Raw genomic sequence first — 21,470 nt, 5'->3', positions numbered from 1 at the left:
GTACATAGGGTCGCTATGAGTCGCAGGTGACTCAATGGCACATAACAACAACATAATATTGGGATAATGCTTTCTTCAAAAGACTTGTTTTATGAAAGAAATGAAACTGTTTTCTAAATGTCTGTCCTCTCACAAATCTCACTCACCTTCTCTGATGGCTAATTTTATGTCTGTTTGGCAAGACTGTGGTTTTCAATGGACTGGCCAGTAGATTAGTTGCTGTTTCATAATGTAATTATCTTTCATAATGGAATCTAATGTAATGTGACCAATCATTCAGTTGCTGTTGTTGTTGACTGCCATGAAGTCGAGCATGAACAAAAGGCCTGAACCCTTTTTAGATTATCATTTATCAAAGTTCACAAAGTTTCCAGAGGCATGTTATTTAGGAAGTGGATGCCACTCCTGCCTCCAAATTCAGTTGCTACAGGACTTTAATGAGTATTCTCCCTCCAGACAATATCTGGCTACTTTGGCAATCCTCCCCTCTTGGCACTCTGCAGTTTGTCACCTCAGATGTATGTGAAAGCTGGACAATAAGGAATCCCAAAGGAGAATTGGTGACCTTGTGTTACAGTGTTGGTTAAGAAAATTGAGCATACTGGAGTTTGCCAGAAGAATGGACAACACTGCTTGGACAAAGCACAGCCAGTGCACTCCTGACAAATGAAGATGGTGAGACTTCATTTCACTTACTGTGGACACATTTTGAGGAGGAAACAATCCTGAGAAGGATGTTATGCTTGGGAGAAGATCAGTTTAAAAAAAAAAAAAGAGGAGCCTCCTTAAAAGATGGAATGACCCAGGATGTCAAAGGTGGATTCAAACACAGCCCCCAATTGTGAGGATGGTTCAGGATGGGGCAGTCTAATTTTGTTGTACTGACTTGAAGACACCTAACAATGTTGTGTTTTGTTTTTTATTGGGAAAAACATATTGGGGGTACAAGGAGGTGAGGGTTGGGGACAGAAGGGTGAGGATGGGCCAGGATGCAGTTGCAGAGCTGCAGTTTGGTCGGTGGGGGGAGCAGGTGAAGGAAATAATGAGGGTCCAGAGGGCAGATCCTACAGAGGAATGACAAGCATTTTCCAATGGTAATTAAACCAACTGTCTTATTGAATTGGGAATTGGATGCCGACTCTCTGGCTTCTTCATGCTGAACAGGGGCGTAGATGTAAAGGGGGGAAGGGAGGACGCTTTATCACCTTACTGGTGGTCTTGGGTTAAAGCTGCTTGCCTTCTTGCTCTGTTAGAAGATATTTTCCTGTCATTTGCTCCCCTAACACCTAACAATGTTAATGCAAGTATCTACTGGCTTAGTTTTTCTTGACAATCCTAAAACACATTCCATTTCTTCATACCTGGAGTTTTTTTATCTTTGGCATTCTTTGGATTTGTCAATGTTTTGAGATTTAAAGGACCATTTATTACTATTTTAAAAATTTCAAAGTTTAATGAAATTTCTGAGTCATATAGAAAGTGTAGTGGTAGGAAGTTGTTGTGCCTGTAAGCAGGTGCCCTGCTAAACTTTTCTCCTAAAGAGCAACAGCCATCACCGTTTCCAAGTATGGAAAGGCTAAACTGTCCACATGCAACTTGATTTTAGACACATTTGTATGAGTAATGAAAAGCCTCCCACACAAGTATTAGCTTACTACCAAGAATATGACATTAATAAAGTCACAAGATAGGAAGCTCTGGTGGCCTAGTGGTAATAAGCTGTGCTAGAATTCCAAAGGCACATGGTTCGAATCCAACAGATGCTCTGCCAAAGGATGGGCAATTTTCTCCCACATAATTAAACTGCCTCTGAAAACCTGTTGGAGGGTCAGCTCTGGGTCAGTTCCAACACGACAGCACACAAGACAGTTCCGTTCAGGCCAGTTACATTAGACACTTAAAGTGAAATGAATAAAGAAAACCAAAGCACCTATGTCACAGCTTACTCATATTGTTCACAAAAATGAAAAAGTATATAAAATCTGGTATTCTTTGTTAGTAAGAACATTCCATACTCTCCTGTTTTACTCTTGTGGCTTCTATTACTTTTTTTGAAAGTTCTTTGGCAATATGCATCAAAATCACTAAATGGTATTTGTGGCTTTTGGCTGCCTCATTGTAAGATATATCTGAGGACTCACAGCATCATAATGTCTAACAGATCATGTGCCATCCTCGCATTCTGTCAGGTTTGAGTCCATTCCTTTGATGAGCTGTGACAAAATCACCTCCATGATGAGATCAGATATAGCAGCTTATCTACTGAAAAAGAGTTTCTTCAAGAGTGTAGTCTGTCCAAATTTGGACACCTGAATTCTACATCTGGCTTGTCACTTATTGATCTCCAGTTCCTTGGATTTGAGCCAGCGACTTGCTATATTGCTGGGATTCACCAGCCTCAGAAGCCAAAGGTGGCTAACTGACCTGCCAATCTCAGATGTATTGGTCACTGCAGATGTGTGAGTCAAAAGAGGCCTAAACAGCCAGACACCAGATCTGCAAAGTTGGTACTTGTGAGCCTCTACATGAGCCGTTTCTTGAGATAAATCTCTAAAATTCACTGCTTTGACTTGAGAATTTAGACACAGCTTTAAAATACATAATTATAGTAAACCTGGGTAATAGGTCCATTTTATTTTTATTCTATGTCTTTTCCAAATTCTTTACTGAAGAATTATATGGCATGGACTAACAGTGTCACCTCAAAACACGTCACTGTGGGTAGACCACAATTCTGAGTGGTCTGGCAGTTATGTAATGATATGATGCGCCAATCCATTGACCTTACTCAGATCACAGCCCTAACCAATAAAAGTGAAGTTTTACCTGTTGTGGGACCTGTATCACATTGTACATCAGGACACTGGAAAAGAGAGTAGCATGGAGAGGGGAGGGGTCTCAGTACCACCAAGAAATTCCTGCCCTCAAAATTTCTCGGACCCAGGGAGAACTGATGCCAAGACACATGGAGATCTCCAGAGGATGCTGGACCCACAGACACTCAAAGGACACCATGATCTTCCCCTCAGAGAAGGCAGAATGCCTTCTCTGAGAGCAGGAGCCCTGACTTTTAGCCTCTCAAACCTTGTAAATTGTCTACGCCATCCACCTGTGGTACTTCTGTAATAGCAACTTTAACTATGATAGGTAAAAAGGTATCTGCTAAAAAAAAACAATTGAATCCAGGTTCCTCCTTTTACTGGCAGTTACTCTGGACACATTAGTATATACAACTTTGGTATACTTTTTCAAAGATACGATCAGAATACTACCAACTTTATAGTTGCTGTTGACATACCTACTTGCTGACATGTCATGTGCTTAGCTGTTGCAGTTATATTGAAATAACTTTTGAAAAAGCAAACGCTTTTAGTGAATTGTATGGTATGTGAATCACAATAAACCTGGTCTTAAAAATATACCTACAAATGACAGCTCTAAGAAATAATTTAAATAGTCACTCTATATTAAGTTCCAAGACAAAGAAAAGGGCTATTTTTAGATCTAAGTCCAACAGAAAAAGCTCAGAATCCCTTCAAGTCTTGGAGATCAATTTTTATTTTTTTCAACACAAGTTCCCATTTCTTAGTATGCCTATGGAAAGTTGTACTGTCAAGTCTTCTGATACAACAAAACCAAAAAAGCTACTAAGGTTGTTTATATAGAACTAAACTCATGGGATCTGGTTGCTTGGCTGGACATCTCACCAGATATCCGTTAACTGGTTTAATAACATGTTTAGTGCTTCTGTTCTAACTCCTAGTTCACTGTGTAGTTTCTAGGGTCTTTATAACCTGTAAATAACCATCCAAGGCACATCTGATCAACAGGACCCTTGGACAACCGAGCCCTCAGTCAATAATAAGAGAAGGCTATGTAAGATATTAATGGCACTCTGGTGGTATAGTGCATGGGGCTGCAGCTCCACAGTCCCCTCCTGTTCAGTGTTACAGTCCTGAAACCCCAATGGAGTGTCATATTATGAGTTGGAATCGAATCCCACGGCAGTGGATTGGGTTTTGATGAAATGCGTGGCACTTACCTCAATGTGCAATTTACGTGATTCATCTTGACAAAAGACCCTACGCACACTAACACTTCGATCAATTCTCCATCAATTATCTTTAAACACAGAACCCCAAATACCATAGTTTATACTTTTATTGTAGCTTTCGTCCAATGTGTGTTTTATATCTTGCTCAAGGAAATCTCCAGCATTTCTCAAAGGGACTGACGAAGGACGACACACTACCGTTTTTATCCAGTCTACTACGTTCAAGTTTTTTTAAAACAACTCGGGTTCCTTTCTAGTGGCTTTTAGTTTCTGCAATCAAGTGAAGAGAACAGCCCTGTAATCTGTAACCCAAAGGGCGCAGACGTGGAGTTAGGACCATTTCTTGGTGACACTGAGATGCTGGAGTTGGTCTGCAACAAATCTGTGCGAGAGAAAGTTTGAAAAGTTAGCCGCCTTGATGGCCTCGAAGGCGGCCTCCCTGCGTGCTGCAGCGTGGCCATACTCCTGCTCTGCGGTGAGGTAGGGCATGCTCAGCCAGTAATGATTTTCTGCCTCAATTTCCAGGCGACGGATCATTCTCTGTTTCGAAAGGAAAGACACAGGCCGGGGCCTCCGGTGCTTCCCGATCCACTGTCTTCCAGGAATGCGATTGCGGCACAGGAAGGCGGTCACGAACATGGTGCCTGCAGGGGGAGACAGGACAGACGCGGAACCCAACATGAGGCTGGCAAGGCCCGGACAGCAGAGGGCCCAGCGCGCAAACCCAGCCCATACGCCATCCCAGACCCAGAAAGGCGCTGTGATTCTCCCAAAGAAAATGAAGAGTTGGTGCTAGGCTAGGCGGAGAAGAGAACGCCCAAAGTGCATGCACACGGACGTACTAACTCACCAGCTCCTCCAAGGGGAGTTAGCTTCCCTCCGCAAGTTAGCAATAGAAAAGGAAGCGCGCTCGCCTTTCGGGGCCGACTGGCCACTTCTCGCGATACTTCCGCCCTCGCGAGAGAGAACTAGTGCGTCATCTGGGAAGTTTCCAGCGTCCTGAGATTCAAACTAGTGGCGGGCAAGCATCCCTACCCCTCTTTACTGCTCTTGAGCATCTTCTCTCGGTTCTCGCCAATGGATGCTATCCGGAGTTTCCACGGAAAACTGCGTTCTCTGGCTGTCACTCTGGACAGCGAGACGGCCCGGCTGCATCGGGCGCTGAAAGGAGAGGAGAGCGGTGAGTGAGGCGGTGATAGTAGGGAGGGTCAGAAAGGCATCAGACAAATAACAAATGAGCAAACGCACGGAAGTGATATTTTGTTTACAATGGTGAGAAGTACTTCGAAGGAGAAACGGTTTAGGCTCACCATGAGTCAGAATTGACCGCAGGACACACAACAATATGCTTTCAAATAAAATACATGTTATGTAGCTGAGTATAATACTGTAAACAGAAATTTGGTAGCCTAGTATTAAGGAGCTATACTGCCAGTCCAAAGGTACGCGATTCGAAACCACCAACTATTGCTAGGGAGAACGATGGACAGTCTCCTCGTGTGCAATTTACACCCTCTGTAAACCCCTGGAGGGTCAGCTATGAGTCAGTTCCTACTTCACAGCATATAACAACATGTTAGCATATGGATGCTTAATTTTAAGAACTGCCAAACTTTTCCAAAGCAACTGTACCATTTTATATTTCCACCAGGAATGACTAAGCAAGCATCCCATTTCTTCTGCATCCCTACAAGAGCTTGATTTCTCCATCTAACAAGCCCTCTTAGTAGATGTCTAGCGATATATCTTTTTGGTTTTTTTTGGCGGGGGGGAGGGTGTTGTATCCTTTCTCCATACTTAATCTGTATGCTGAGAAAATAATTTGGGAAGCTGGACTCTATGAAGAGGTATATGGTGACAGGATTGGAGGAAGACTCATCAACAACCTGCATTATTCAGATGACACAACTTGCAGAAAGTGAGGAGGACTTGAAACACTTGCTGAAGAAAATCAAGGTCTACAGCCTTCAATATGGCTTACATCTCAACATCAGTAAATCAAAGATCCTCATCACAGGACCAACATTATGATAGATGGAGAAAGGATTCAAACTATTAATGATTTAATCTTACTTGGATCATTAACAACACCCTTGGTACCACAAGTCAAGAAATCAAAAGATGTTTTGCATTGGGACTTTGGAGAGATCCCTAACTGCAGATTTTCCAAGTGCAATTCATCCTTTGATTTCCTGACTGCTGATGCCAAGAGTATTTATTGTGGAGCCAAGCAAGCTGTAATTGTTAACAACCTCAATCTCTTCTTCATCTATGATGGTGCTGCCATTTGGCCCAATAGTGAGTATCTTTGTCTTTGTGCTGTTGAACTTCAATCACTATTGAAGACTGCAGTCCTTGACTGCAAGCATTTCAGGTCATCCTCAGTTTGCTTAGCAAGCAAGATTGTGTCATCTGCATAACGCAGGTTATTGATGAGTCTTTAATTTTTGATGCCACATTCTTCCTCATAAAACCAGAAAATAATAATAATGTAATAACATAATGCTATCATTGACCACTCCAATGCTATCAGGGACCACTCCAACCACTAAAAAGCAATGATGTCAGTCTGGAGACTAAGGTGCACCTGATCCAGGTTATGGTCTTTGCAATTACTTACTATGTATCAGAGAGTTGGACAATAACGATGGATGACAGAAGGAAGAATGGATGCATTTGAGTAGTGGTGCTGGAGAAGAGTCTTGAACATATCATGGACTACCAGGAAAACAAATAGGTCTGTCTTGGAGAGGGTGAGACCAAGATTCTCCTTGGAAGTTACGTTTGTGAAGCTCTGTCACACATATTTTGGGCACATTCCAAGAGAGACAGGTCCTTAGAGAAGGACATCATTCTCAGAAAGGTGGAGTGACAGCTCTGGAGAGGAAGACTCCAGATGAGATGGAATGATAGATACAGTATGAAATGATAAATACAGTAACTGGGACAATGGAAGTAGGTGTCTCGGAGTCAGTGAGACTGGCTTAGGATAGGGCTCTAGTTGTAGAGTCTCTGAGTTATAGGTAACTCGACATCATGTAACAAAACCAACAACATTACATTGGGCAAGTTTGCTGTCAGGGACTCTACCAAAATACTGAAGAGCAATGATTTCAGTTTGAAGACTAAGGTGTGCCTGATTCAGGCCATGATCTTTTCCATCACTTACTATGCATCTGAGAGCTGTACACTGAATAAGGATGACAGAATTGATACCTTTAAAAAAAATGATGTCTTTGTGTTGTGGTGTTGAAAAAGAATACTGAGTATCCTGTGAACTGCCAAAAGAACAAATAGATAGGTCATAGAAAAAAATGCAGTGAGAGTGCTTCTTGGAGGCAAAGATGGTGAAACTTTGTTTCTCATACTTCAGATATGTTTCTAGGATAGGCTGTTTCTTGGAAAGCATTGTCATGCTTGCAAAGGTGGAGAGTCAGCAAAAGAGACAGAGACTCCCAGTGAGATGGATTGTCACAATGACTGTGCCAGTGGACTCAAGGGTGTCATCTCAAGATGATGAGGATGACACAGGCTAGGACAGGGTTCAAATCTGTTATTCATAGGGTAGCTATGAGTCATGTATTGTTAGGTGCCTTGACTCAAAGGCACTTAACAACAAATGAAAATAGTTTAAGGCCTAGTTGTAAAGAGTTGCACTGGCAACTCAAAGGGACACAGTTCAAATCTACCAGCTGCTTCCTGGGAGAAAGATGGCAGTCTCCTGTGCAGTTTACTGCTTCTGAAAACCTGTTGAAGGGCCAGCTACAGGCCGGTTTCTACTCAATGGTATGTAACAACAATGAAAATTAGTTGTCTTACAACAGGAGAAGATGATCTTCAAAGGAAGCATGTGTTAGAAAAGCTATTTTTAACCAAATGATTAATAACCAAATAGATAATATAGTGTGTAAATGTTCTCTTTTCAGCAAATAGAGTGGAGTCAATTGGATATCCTTATAGAAAACTCTCGATCTATATCTTAGGTTATACACAGAAATCAATTCTAGATCAGTTATAACTCTTAATAATAAAGCTTTTAGAAGAAAACGCACGAATAGTTTGTTAGTAAATACTTTTAAAATAGGAAGCAAAAAGTGCTCATATTAAATGAACAATTGAGAAATGTTGTGTACCATGGAGTCAGAACCAACCCATAGTTGATCCATGGGTTTTCAAAGGTAGTAAATCACCATGGGAGATTGCCTGTCTTTCTTCTTCAGAGCAACTGGTGGATTCTAACCACATCCTTTTGTGTTGGCAGCACAATTCCTTAGCACTAAACCTCCCTTAATTGAGAAATAGAGCTATGTAAAAATGAAGAACTTCTGTTTGGACATGTTGCAAGGAGGGACGAGTCCTTGGAGAAAGACATCATATTTGGAAGGGTGGAGGGACAGTGCAAGAGAGGAAGACCCTCGATGAGATAGATTGATTCTGTGACTGGGGTAATGGGGGTATGTGTGTCAGAGACAGTAAGATTGGCACAGGATAGAGCAAGGTTTAGGGCTGTTGTACATAGGGTTGCTATGAATCTCAAGTGACTCGATGGCCCATAACAACAACAACAACATGTTTATTAAAAGATGTTAGAAAAATAAAAAGTGACTAGCGAGTTATAAAATATTGTGATTCAGTTTCTGGCCAAAGGCTTGTATCCAGAATACAATCCTACAAACTGGCAACAAAAGGGCAGATAACAAAATAGGAAAATAACAGCAGTCTTAAATTATAACTTGAAAAGACCTTCAGGTGGCCTTAAGCATATAAAAAGCCATTAGCTTCATTTATCCTTCATCAGTAAAGTGCAAATTAAATTCCAATGCAAGACATTCTGCACATATCAGGGTACCAGAATTAAAAAGATAAATAACTAGTGCAGTACTATTGGACGAACAGAACTCTCCCATACATTGCTGGTGAAAAGAAATTAGAATAATCACTTTAGAAAACTGTTTGGCAGCATCTACTAAAGTTGGACCTGCATTATAATGCAACACATATTCTAGATCTGTAACATGTAGAAATGTGGTCATAGGGACCAGGGGAACTGGGCAAGAATGTTCAATATAAGAGTACTCTCAGTACTAAAACAAGACTAGAATTGGCAAGTATTTTTGGTACAACCACATAACAGGATAGTATACAGTAATAAGAGAAGGAACATATAGACTATTGGTGAATGTGAATGAATGTCATCAACATATCAAGTGAAAGAAGCTGTCCAGAATAGAGTTCATATTGCATGATTTTCTTAAATAAAGTTAATAAATACACAAAGCTAATTTGTGGAGTTAGAAATCAGTGTAATGGTCATTGGTGAGGGGAACATTGAAATTCCAGGAGAATTTCTGGAGTTCTAGAGCTCAGGTAGCTCTGGTGGCCTGGTGATAAGGAACTGCGCTACCAACCCAAAGGAATACAATTCAAATTCTCCAACTGCTCTGTGGAAGAAAGACGTAAAAAAGGACAGTTTCTTCCCATGTAATTTACTACCATTGAAAACCCACTGAAGGATCGGCTATGACTAGGTCTCAACTTGATGGCACATAGCAACAAGTCATGCACAGTTTATTGAGCTATGTACTGGTTACACAGTACTGGTGAACTTCATGAAGCTATGTAATTTGTTTACAATATTAAATGTCATTTGAAGCTTGCATATTTTTTAAAAGGCCTTAACAATTTTCTTGACAAGAGGCAGACTATAAATTGTAAATAAATATCTACAAGGACTTTACAGTTCCAAGAAACTCTGCTAACTTATATCTTCTCTTATTTCCTTTCTTTGTATTTATTAAATATCCGTGTTGAAGACTTGGAAGGGCATGCCATGAAGACGTTATGTGACCTGCATTCAGAAATCCAGACTCTAAAGGTATTCACTTCTCATCTTTCTGTGATGTGTTGTTTTTATAAATCTAAATATACTTAGTGAATCACTAGAGAAATTACTCCCTATTCTCTTTCCTCACAAAAGGGTGATGTTGATAGTCTTCTTCATAAAGTGAGCTTGGAAAGTCAAGAAAACACACATTTCCTAAAGGCAGCCAAAGTACTGATGAAAAGGAATTCAACGGATATTATGAAGATCAGAGAGTTTTTCCAGATGTATGGATATACTCCACAGGCCCAGGAAAATTCAGGTTTGAATAACTTTCATTTTATAGCATTTGTTTCCATATTTAGAAAAAGTAGACAGCATGATCAAGTCAGGCTCAGCCATAGTTTCCAGTTTTGCTGTGCTGTTTGCAGCTATCATTGGGTAAGCTCATCTTGTATATTCGTTGCATGTCGAATGCAGTGCTGATCCATGGTCAAGAAGGCAGTCTTTGTACTCTTTGCCAAAATGCTAGATGGAGGAATTCCTTGAGTTATTTAGGAGAAACAAACACAACCTATGGGACTTAAAAGTTATTCTTTTAGTATGAACTGCATTTGACTGTAAGACTGGCACAAGGCAGGGCAGGATTTCCTTTCACTGAGCATAGCATTGCCATGGGGTAGAGGGACAGCCCAACAGCATCTGACAGCAAAGTCAGCTTTGCTCATAAATAGCTGAATGCTAGTTCATTTTTCTCATTCTTTTTCTTCTTTTGTAGGAAGAGATTTTTTTACCACATAATTAATTGATAAAGTCTTTTTCAGTTCTAGCATTCTAGTGAAGGTAGTATATAACATAATGGTTTAGAGTATGGAGTTAAACTACCTGATTTAAAATCTCTATTCCATCGCTTACTAGCTTGATTTTACTTAGCAGATACTTAATCTTGTACCTCAGTTTTTCATCTGTGCAGTAAAGATGTTTAATAATGTCTATCCCAAAACACTTGATCGTTCTAATACGAAACTTATACTTGGACCAGGAGGCAGTCGTCAGAACAGAGCAAGGGAACACTGCATGGTTCAAAATTGGGAAGGGCATACTCCAGGGATGCATCCTATCTCCATACCTTTTCAACCTATATGCAGAACAGATTATCCGGGAGGCTGGGCTCTATGAGGAGAAATGTGGGGTCAAGATTGGTGGACGATTTATCAACAACCTGTGTTATGCGGATGACATAACCTTGCTTGCTGAAACTGAAGAGGACCTGAAGCGCCTGCTGCAGAGTGTCAAGGACTGCAGCCTACAATATGGATTGAGGCTCAATGTCAAGGAAACAAAGATTCTCACCACTGGACCAATTGGCAGCATCAGGATGGATGGTGAAGAGATTGAGATTGTACACAGCTTTAGTTTGCTTGGCTCTGTAGTCAACAGTCTTGGCACCAGCAGCCAGGAAATTAAAAGGCGCATTGCCATGGGAAAGTCTGCTGTTAGGTACCTCTCCGAAGTACTGAAGAGCAATGATGTCTCTCTGGAGACTAAGGTGCGTCTGATACAGGCTATGGTCTTCGCAATCACTTGTTATGCATCAGAGAGTTGGACAATGACCAAGGAGGATAGAAGGAGAATTGATGCCTTTGAGCTGTGGTGCTGGAGAAGAGTATTGAGAATACCATGGACTGCTAGGAAAACAAACAGATTTGTCCTGGAAAGGGTTAAACCGGGTGGCTTCTTGGAGGCAAGGATTCTGAGGCTCCATCTAACATACTTTGGACATGTTGTGAGGAAAGACCGGTCCTTAGAGAGGGACATGATGCTTGGGAGGGTGGAGGGACAGCGCAGGAGAGAATGGCCCTCTATGAGGTGGATTGATTCAGTGACTGGGATAATTGGGATGGGGGTATCAGAGACAGTGCGATTGGCACAGGACAGAGTGGAGTTTAGGGCTGTTGTACATAGGGTCGCTATGAGTCGCGAGCAACTCGACGGCACATAACAACAACAGCATCCCATTATTTATCTTTCTGTAGCCATCTTTTCCTTTCTAATTTAGTCATCTGAAAGGTGAAAATCTAAAAAAAAAAAAATTACTATACTGTGTATCAAATCTAGAGAACAGTTAATTCTGTACTGCAGTTAATATCATGAAAGAGAGCGCTGGTGGCCTAATGTCAAGAAGCTGCACTGCAATCCCGAAGCACACTGTTCAAGACCACCAGCCGTACCACGGGAGGAAGATGGGCAGTCTCTTCCTATGGGATTAACTGCCTCTGAAAACCCGCTGGAGGGTCAGCTATGGGTCAGTTCCGACTCTATGGTACACAGCAACAGTATGATATGAAGGAGCCTTGATGGCAGTGTCTTAAGCATTGGACTGCCAACTGAAGGGTTGGCAATTCAAATCTACTAGCTGCTCCATAGTAGAAAGATGAAGCAGGGCAGTCTGTTTCCATAAAGATTTACAGCCTTGGAAATCCTGTAGGGTCATTCTACTCTGTGCTGCAGGGTCACTGTGGGTTAGAATTGACTCAACAGCGTCACTGTAAGTTGGGATTGATTCAAAAGCAATAGGCTTAGTTTTTGATTTGGACATGATATTAAGGAAGACTGTTGTAAATTGCATGAACTCTAAGGAAGTGTGAAATACTGTTTTAGGATTCTGATTTTTCATCTTTTAACACTTCTAAAAGTTCTCTACACCACAGTAGCCTCCTCATGAGATATGGGTGGATAAGACCTGTCGTAAATTCACCCACGGGGCAACTAAAATATGGAATATTTAGAAACTAAAGAGAAAATAAAGACTTCTACTGGTTGTTGTGGTTTGAGTGGATTTAAGCAGATAAAATTGTTTTGATTTTAACCAGAATATTTTCTCTAATTTCCCCCCCTTTAGTGGATGAGCATGAAATCATTAACACCAAATTGGAGTTGGCTAGCAGTGAAGATCTTGAAAAGCCCGATATGAAGGGCGATGCTTTGAGTGGTTCTGTTTCTGAGATGTCTTTACGCAGTCCACAACTTTCAGATTTTGGACTCGAGCGATACTTCATACCTCAGGTTCTGCCTGGGCACCGGCAGGATGTGAACAACCTTAAGGAAGAGCCAGTGATTTTAACCCCACCTGCTAAAGAGTCACTAACTAAAGTACTGAAAACCCCAAAGTGTGCCCTGAAGATGGATGATTTTGAGTGTGTGACTCCTAAACTAGAGCACTTTGGGATCTCTGAATATACATATTTAAATGAAGATTATACCATGGGGCTTACAACTGTGACGGGTAGTAAAAAAAGGTAAGCCATTTTCTGGAGTTTTGTTTAATACCTTATGGAATAGACACATTTTTATCTTACTTTCCAAATACTTTGCATTTATTAATTTTCCCTGGAAGAAATACAGTAGTTCAGACTGTCTTTCCTTAAAATATTTATAATTTCAAACTTTTTTGAATCAACAAATAATAAAGTGAGTTGATTTTCTTTTTTCTAGTTAATATTCCATAGTAGGAGTGATAAGGGCCTATAAGAGTGATATGTGTAGGAATGGATAACAAAACCAAATTTTTTGTTTGGTCAGTAGAACAAGCCTTTCCAGGTCTCTATGAGGAGAAGTGTGGTGTCAGGATTGGTGGAAGATCTATCAACAGTCAGCATTATGCAGATGACACAATCCTGCTTGCTGAAACTGAGGAGGACCTGAAGCACTTGCTGCTGAGGGTCAAGAACTGCAGCTTTCAATATTGATTGAGGCTCAATGTCAAGAAGGCAAAGATTCTCACCACTGGATCAGTTGGCAGCATCAGGATGGATGGTAAAGAGATTGAGATTGTTCACATTTTTAGTCTGCGTGGCTCCACAGTCAACACTCTTGGCACCAGCAGCCAGGAAATTAAAAGACCTATTGCAATGTGAAAGTCTGCTGTTAGGGACCTCTCTAAAGTACTGAAGAGCAATAGTGTGTCTCTGGAGACTAAGGTGCGTCTGGTACAGGCCATGGTCTTTGCAATCACTTGTTATATGTCAGAGAGCTGGACAGTGACCAGGGAGGATAGAAGGAGAACTGATGCTTTTGAGCTTTGGTGTTGGAGAAGTGTGTTGACAGTACCATGGACTGCTAAGAAAACAAACAGATTCATCCTGGAGAGGGTTAAACTGGGCTGCTCCTTGGAGGCAAGGATTCTGAGGCTTCGTTTAACATACTTTGGTCATGTTGTAAGGAGAGACCGGTCCTTGGAGAAGGACATCATGCTTGGAAGGGTGGAGGGCAGGTGCAGGAGAGGAAGGCCCTCTGGGAGGTGGATTGATTCGGTGACTGGGGCAATCAGGATGAATGTGTCAGAGACAATGAGATTGGCACAGGACAGAGCAGAGTTTAGAGCTGTTGTACATAGGGTTGCTATGAGTCGCAAGCGACTCAATGGTACATAGCAACAATAAGTCTTTACAGAAGCCAACTGACTCTTCTCTGTTAGAGTAGCTGGACTTGACATTTGGACATGATATTAAGGAAAACTGCTAACACTGATAATAGCAGACAACTGATTTTAACCACTACACTCCAGGATTCCTTTAAGGATAAAGAAGAGAAGGCAGAATTAGTGAGAAGTTGTATTTGATTTATGGACACTTAGGAAGAAGGTGACATCAAAACTAAATACCAGATTTCTATTAACTTACCTGGGATGTGGTAGGAAAACAACTAAGATAAGAATGCTTACAACTCAGGGTAGAAGTGAAATGTTCACTTTAGATGTGTAAAATTGAATGGATACTTTGTCTCTTAAGCGCAGGCATTTTAATATCTGTTTAAAGCTCCCTGATTAGACTAAAATCATGTTTTAGCATGAAAATGGTTACTAAAATCTTAAAGAGTTATAAGAGAAATGAAATTATTACATATAAAAAAGGAAGAATCGATGCCTTTGAGTTGTGGTGCTGGAGAAGAATATTCAACATACCATGGACTGTCAAAAAAACGAACAGGTGTTTCCTGGAGAGGGTGAAACCAAGTTGTTCCTTCGAAGCAAGGATTTTGAAGCTCCATCTCATATACTTTGGGCATGTTGTCAGAAGGGATCAGTCCTTGGACAATGGAATACTTGGAAGGGTGGAGGGTTAGTGCAGGAGAGGAAAACTTTAGATGACATGAATTGAAACAGGGACTGTAGCAGAGGAGTCAGGTGTGTCAGAGATGGTAAGATTGGCACAGGATAGGGCAAGGTTCAGAGCTCTTATTCAAAGAGTTACTATGAGTTGTAGTCAACCTGATAGCATGCAATAGCAGCGACATAAAAAAGAGACTTAAATACTTAAAGAGACTCTTTAACCCTTAAGAATACTTAAGGATCCTTAAGGACTTTTATTATTATAGAAGGAATATAAAACTTTAGCTCAGAAAGTCAAAACAAATCATGATTCTGGAAAAAATAGCAGGATAGAAACACTAAAATAAAATGTCATTACAAAATATTTCATCTCTAAAAGAATAGATTAATTTATGAACCAGGTTTTGTTTATACAAATACCAAAATTAGGAACTAAGGCCTGTATTTTTTATTTCTTAAGCCTTAATAAAATGCTGTAAGATGTAGTGTGGGGAAACTTCAAACAAATGAAGAATTTTTAAAATAATATATAAAGTCAGAATTGTCTTGGCATATGTGAATATGTGCATTATTTATGGGGGTGTCATATTTGAAAGTATGGTATATTTTACAATAGCTGTCATATATGTATTAGTAAGAAAATACTAGCATCAAAAGCTAACCAGACTTTGTATATGCACAAAAGTTAAATGTGAATGATAATAACAATTAGAGGGGCCGGGAGTCTCTTGTTTAAAGCTAATTAGCACCTGGTAGATGAGCCTTTGTGATTTAACAGTTACTCAGATACAAGTTCTCATGTGCACAGTACTTACATGTAAGATCAAATAAAGGCCAAAGAAAATGAAAACAAGTCCACAAGAACCAAAATATGATCTTGGAATTTATTTGACCTGGATTTCAGAATCATCTTAAGAATAGGTTTGAACAAACAACAGTGATCGAAAACCAGATGAGTTGTGAGATGACATCATGAATATCATTCATGAAGAGAGCAAAAGGTCATTTCAAAAGACAAAGGAGAAGAAAAAACTAAAGTGAGTGTCAGAAGAGACTCTGAGAATTGTAGTAGAGCATCATGAAACCAAATCAAAGGGAAAACATGTCAAAGTAAAAGCTGAACAGAAAGTTTCAAAGGGCAGCTTGGGGGAAAAAAAAAAGCAAAACATTATAATGGGATGTACAGAGAGCTGGGATTGGAAGAATTCACTCTGCATTTCTCAATCTGAGAAAACTGAGTAACAAATTTAAGCCTTGAGTTGCAAAATTAAAAGATGCAATATGTTGAATGACCAGGAAGCATCAAAGAAGATGGAGGGAATACAAAGTCACTGTACCAAAAAGAATTGACTGACAATGAAAAATTTCAGGGAGCAGGAGCCAGTGGTAATGAGGAAGTTGAAGCTGCATTGAAGGCATTGGCAAAAAATAAGGCCCCAGGATTGATTGAATACCAATTGACTTGTTTCAATTAACAGATGCAGCCCTGGATGCCCTCACCAATTTATGATAGGAAATTTGTAGAACGGCTGTCTGGCCAATGGATTGGAAGAGGTCCATATTTGTTGCCATTCCCGAGAAAGGTGATCCAACAGAATGTGGAAACTACTGAACAATATCATTATTATCACATACAAGCAAAATACTACTAAAGATCATTCAAACATGGTTAGAACAGTACATAGAGAACTACCAGAAATTCAAGCAGGATTTAGAAGAGGCTGTGGCACCGAGAATATTATTGCTGATGTCAGATGGATCCTGGCTGAAAATAAGGAATTTCTCTATGCTTTATTGACTTTGCAAAGGCATTTGACTGTGTGAATCATAACAGATTATGGCTAACATTGAGTCGAATGGGAATCCTAGAGCACTTAATTTGCTCATGCGAAACCCATATCTAGACCAAGAGACTTTTGTGTAAACAGAGCAAATGAATAGTTGTTGTTGTTGTTGTTTAATGCCATTGAGTCGTAGACGACTCATAGCGACCCTATGAACGAATAGCCTGAGCACTGTTCGTACATAGAGTTTCCGGAGGCAAGCCATTTTGGAAGTGGATGCCGCTCCTGCTTCCAGGCTTGATTTAGTCGGGAAGCTCCAGCCAACACTGTCCACCATGGGTGCCCATTACCACGATTGGCACATCACTGTCACAGGCTTCAGCATCACAGCAACCCTGAGTTACCTCTGTACAGCAACGCACAGACCAGTGCTATACCACCTAGAAGAGTGTTTGACAGGAAGACAATTTGAACCTGGCCGAGGGCCACAGATGAAAATCACCCACCTTTGGCTTGGTAGCACTGCTTCCTTCCACAAGGCCAACGTAGCTCTCTCTTGGTCATCGTCATCGTTATTGTTGTTTAATGCCGTCGAGTCGTAGACGACTCATAGCGACCCTATGAATGGACAGCCTAAGCACTGTTCGTACATAGAGTTTCCGGAGGCAAGCCATTTTGGAAGTGGATGCCGCTCCTGCTTCCAGGCTTGATTTAGTTGGGAAGCTAAATGAATAGTACAAGGTTTAAAATTAAGAAGGGGGTGAGTCAGGGTTGTATTCTAGGCCAATACCTTTTCAATCTGTATGTTGAGCAAATTATTTGAAAAGCTGGACTCTGTGGAGGAGAATGTGGCATTGAGGTCAACAGAAGACTCATCAATAACCTGGGTTATACAAATGACACAACCTTGCTTGCTGAAAGTCAGGAGGACTTGAAGCACTTGGTGGACAAGATGAAAGAATACAGCCTTTAATATGGATTGCATCTCAACGTCAAGAAAACAAAAATTTTCACCACTGGAGTAATAGACAATATCATGATAGATGGAGAAAAGATTGAAACTGTCAACAACTTCATCTTGGTTCCAATTTTCGGGAAATCAGGAAACATTTCATTGGGAAGTTCATAGTCAAGGACCTCTCCAAAATATTGAGGAGCAATGATGTCAGTTTGAGAACTAAGGTGCATCTGATTCAGTCCATGGTCTTTCCAGTCACTTGTTATGCATCTGAGAGGTGGACAAACAATTTGAACTGTTATGTAGGAGAAGAGTACTGAAAATCCCATGGACTGCCAAAAGAACAAACAAATATATATTGGAGAAAGCTCAGCCAGAGTGCTCCTTGGAGGCAAAGATGATAGAGCTTTGCCTTACATACGTCGGGCATGTTGCTAGGAGAGCTTATTCTTTGGAGAGAGGGACATCATGCTTGGAAAAGCAGAGGATTGTAAGGGAGAGGAAGACCCACCATCAGGGAAATATACACAGTATCTGCCACAATGGACTCTAGTGTGTCAGGAAGTGTGAAGATGGCACAGACAGGACAGGGTTCATATCTGTTCATAGGGTCGCTTATGGGTCATACTAGACCCAACAGTGATAACAGTAAAAAAAACTTTTTTCTATGTTAAAATGCTGTTGTTCTGTGCCATCAAGTTGCCTGCTACTCCTAGCAACCCTGTGTACAACAGCTCTGAAGCCTGCCCTGTCCTGAGCCAGTCTCAGTGACTCTGAAACGCTCACCCCCAGTACCCCATATACTGTGTCAATCCAGCTCATCCAGGGTCTTCCCCGCCTGCACTGTCCTCCAAGGATCTCTTGGCCACATGCCCAAAGTATATGAGGTAGAGCTTCAAAATCTTAGCCTCCAAGGACAAACTTGATTTCATCCTCTCCAAGACAGACTTGTTTGTTTTCTTGGCAGTCCATGATATGTTTAAGACTCTTCTCCAGCACCACAACTCAAAAGCATCAATTCTTCTGTTATCCTTAGTCATTGTCCAGCTCTCTGATGCATAATAGCAAGTAATGTGAAGACCATGGCCTGGATCAGGCGCACCTTAGTCTTTAGACTGACATTGTTGCTTCTCAGTGCTCCAGAAAGGCCCCAGAAAGCAGATTTACCTAATGCGATTCATCTTTTGATTTTTATTTTTTTTTTCTTCTTTTGATTTTATTGCTGGTGTCAAGAGTGTTGATTGTGGAGCCAAGCAAGCTGTAACTGTTAACTATCTCAATCTCTTCTCCATTGTGAACTGTTGTATTTAAATGCTAAAAGAATTCAGTGCTTCATGTGCTAATCTTATAAATGTTTTATGAGATGGGCTAATTTTAAATGTTGAAATGTTTTATATACTCCTTCCATTTCTCATAACACTGCCTGTTGTGGCAAAGTTGTATTTTTTTGGGGGGTGGCGGGAGTTGTTTGTTTGGCTGGTTGGTTTCTAGATTTTATCCTTAGGGTTTTATTGACCATAACATTTTACAGAAACAGATTGCCAGGTCTTCCTCACAGTCACTGGGTTGAGTTTACTATTTGATTTTGTTGGTTTTGTGTGTCATCATGTGGACTACAACTCCTAACAACCTATGAAAGAAGAGTGGCCCTGAATCCTGTCCTATCCTGTGCCATCCTCACCATCTCCCATATACTTGAACCCATTGTCATGGACACTGTCTCAATCCATCTCATTGAAGATCTTCCTTTCTTAAGCTGACCTTATGCATTTCCAAGCATGATGTTCTTTTCCGAGGACTAGTCACTCCATACAACATGCCCAAAATATGTGGGACGTAGTTATGTCATCTTTGTCTCCAAGGGAGCACCCGGGTTTCACATTCTCCTAAACAGACCTGTTTGTTCTCTTGGCAATCCATGGGATGGGTACTCAGTACTCTACTCCAGCATCACAACTCAAAAGAGTCATATCCTTAGGCATTGTTCAATTTCCAGAAGCCTAGTAAGTAATTGAAACGACCATGTTTTAGATCAAGTGCACCTTAGTTTTTAAACTGACATCGTTGCTCTTTAGTACTCTGGAGAGGTTCCTGACAGTAATATTTGTATAATCTTAATAATGATAATAGGAGGAAACTAGAAATAACAAACATAGCCAATCATAGAGAATTATTTATGATATCACCTCTAAATCAGAAATCATAGTGAAGAAATCTACATAAAAAATTTAAACAACAACAACAACAAAAATTTAAACCCTTGGAGGATAGCACAAAATGACAAATCAGAAAAAATCATTATAACAAATATGTATGATATCATATCTATTTTTTTAAATTCATTGTTGCACATTTTCTTTCCCTCTCACCCTTCCCCCTTTCCTAGCACACCCCTCATTGCACCCCTTGTTCCAAATTGTTGTCGTACATATAATGCCTAATCATATATTCCTTTTGAAAAGTCGTTCTACTGCAGTGTTCATTATCCACTTCCCTCTATGCCCATCAGCTCCCCATCGTCTTTGTCCTTTTGAGACTGAGATAATGTCACTCAGCATAATGTCCTCCAGTCTCCATTATGTTGTGTAATGTTTTATGAGTTCATTATTTTTCAGTACTGCATCATATATCACTATGTGAATATACCATAGCTTTTCTATGCATTCATTTTGTGTTGAGCGTTTGAGTTGCTTCTGTCTTTGCAGTAGTGAATAACATAGCAATAAACATGGGTGTGCATTATATATATTTATATTTTCAAAGCTTTAAGAAAGGCATTTAATTGTCTCACATCAGTTAGGCTGGGCAGTAGAAAATTTCATGTTTCATGTTATCAGTCTTAAAAACTAATTTTAAGTTTAATAATAAAAGACAAACACCCAGCAGTTCTTCTCCTCCCCATATTTTTATTATGATTTGAGTGAAAGTTCACAGAGCAAATTGATTTTTCATACAGAATTCAGACACACTGATGGTTATAGTGGCTTATGTGTTAGATTATGAATTAAAAGGTTGGTGGTTCAAACCCACCAAGAACCCCTCCAGAGAAAGATAAGACAGTCTGCTCCCATTGATGTTACAAGCCTAGGAGAACTGAGGGAGGGCTGCCATGAACTGGGATCCTCTAGATAGCAGTAGATGTGTTCTGACCATCAGTTATGGTCCTCAGGTGGGAGCTGTGTGCTTCTTCCTCATGTTTCCAGTTTCCATCCCATTTTTTCCTGTCCCTTCCTGCTTTCTGAGCTTGATTCCTAGGCAAGTGCTGCCTTTTTGATCTCCTGTGGTTGATTGTTATAAGGAAAGTGTTGCTACCTGGCATTCCTTCCTGATCACCTTATAGGCTTATCTGTGGTTTGGCTGAAAGTTGAGAGGATTTCACTTTCAGGGCTGGTGGGTGACCGAGGACCGTATTGTTGTTGCTGTTACATGGTGCAAGTTAGAACCGACTCATAGCTCACCGTGCAGTGGGTTTTCAGAGGAGAGGCTGAAAATCACACTTGGGAGGTTGCCCATGTTACTCCTGAGTAGCAACTGATAGATTTGCCTGCTTCTGGGTTGGCAGTGCAGTTCCTGACAACTAGGCTCCCAGAGCTCCATTAAGAGGCATGGGGATGTCACCAGTCTCTATCAGACTAGTAAACCTCGTCTTTAAAAAAAAAAATAATAATAATACTGAGAACACGTACATAATATCATCTGCTTAACCTCATAAGTAATAAAATGAAAATGAGATTTTAATTTCC

At 40.5% G+C, this 21,470-nt stretch overlaps 2 protein-coding genes across 2 annotated transcripts in view; one reads left to right on the top strand and one right to left on the bottom strand.

Annotated features, from left to right (window-relative positions):
• Positions 1-4,384: 4,384 nt before the first annotated feature.
• Positions 4,385-4,693, bottom strand: MRPL57 (mitochondrial ribosomal protein L57). Its single transcript, XM_006894104.1, has one exon. It carries the CDS (start codon positions 4,691-4,693, stop codon positions 4,385-4,387), a length of 309 nt encoding a protein of 102 aa, XP_006894166.1.
• Positions 4,694-5,131: 438 nt separating this feature from the next.
• The window catches only part of SKA3 (spindle and kinetochore associated complex subunit 3), a 32,340-nt gene continuing 16,001 nt past the window's right edge, over positions 5,132-21,470 (top strand). The window contains exons 1-4 of the mRNA XM_006894103.1: positions 5,132-5,234; positions 9,868-9,929; positions 10,032-10,197; positions 12,778-13,174. Of these exons, the coding sequence (XP_006894165.1) occupies positions 5,132-5,234; positions 9,868-9,929; positions 10,032-10,197; positions 12,778-13,174 (728 nt within the window). The remainder of the gene's footprint in view (positions 5,235-9,867; positions 9,930-10,031; positions 10,198-12,777; positions 13,175-21,470) is intronic.

The sequence above is a fragment of the Elephantulus edwardii genome, unplaced genomic scaffold, assembly GCF_000299155.1.
Source record: "Elephantulus edwardii isolate Elephantulus edwardi_28Jun2011 unplaced genomic scaffold, EleEdw1.0 scaffold00135, whole genome shotgun sequence".
NCBI classification, from domain to species: domain Eukaryota; kingdom Metazoa; phylum Chordata; class Mammalia; order Macroscelidea; family Macroscelididae; genus Elephantulus; species Elephantulus edwardii.
This window is presented reverse-complemented; position numbering and strand designations above follow the sequence as displayed.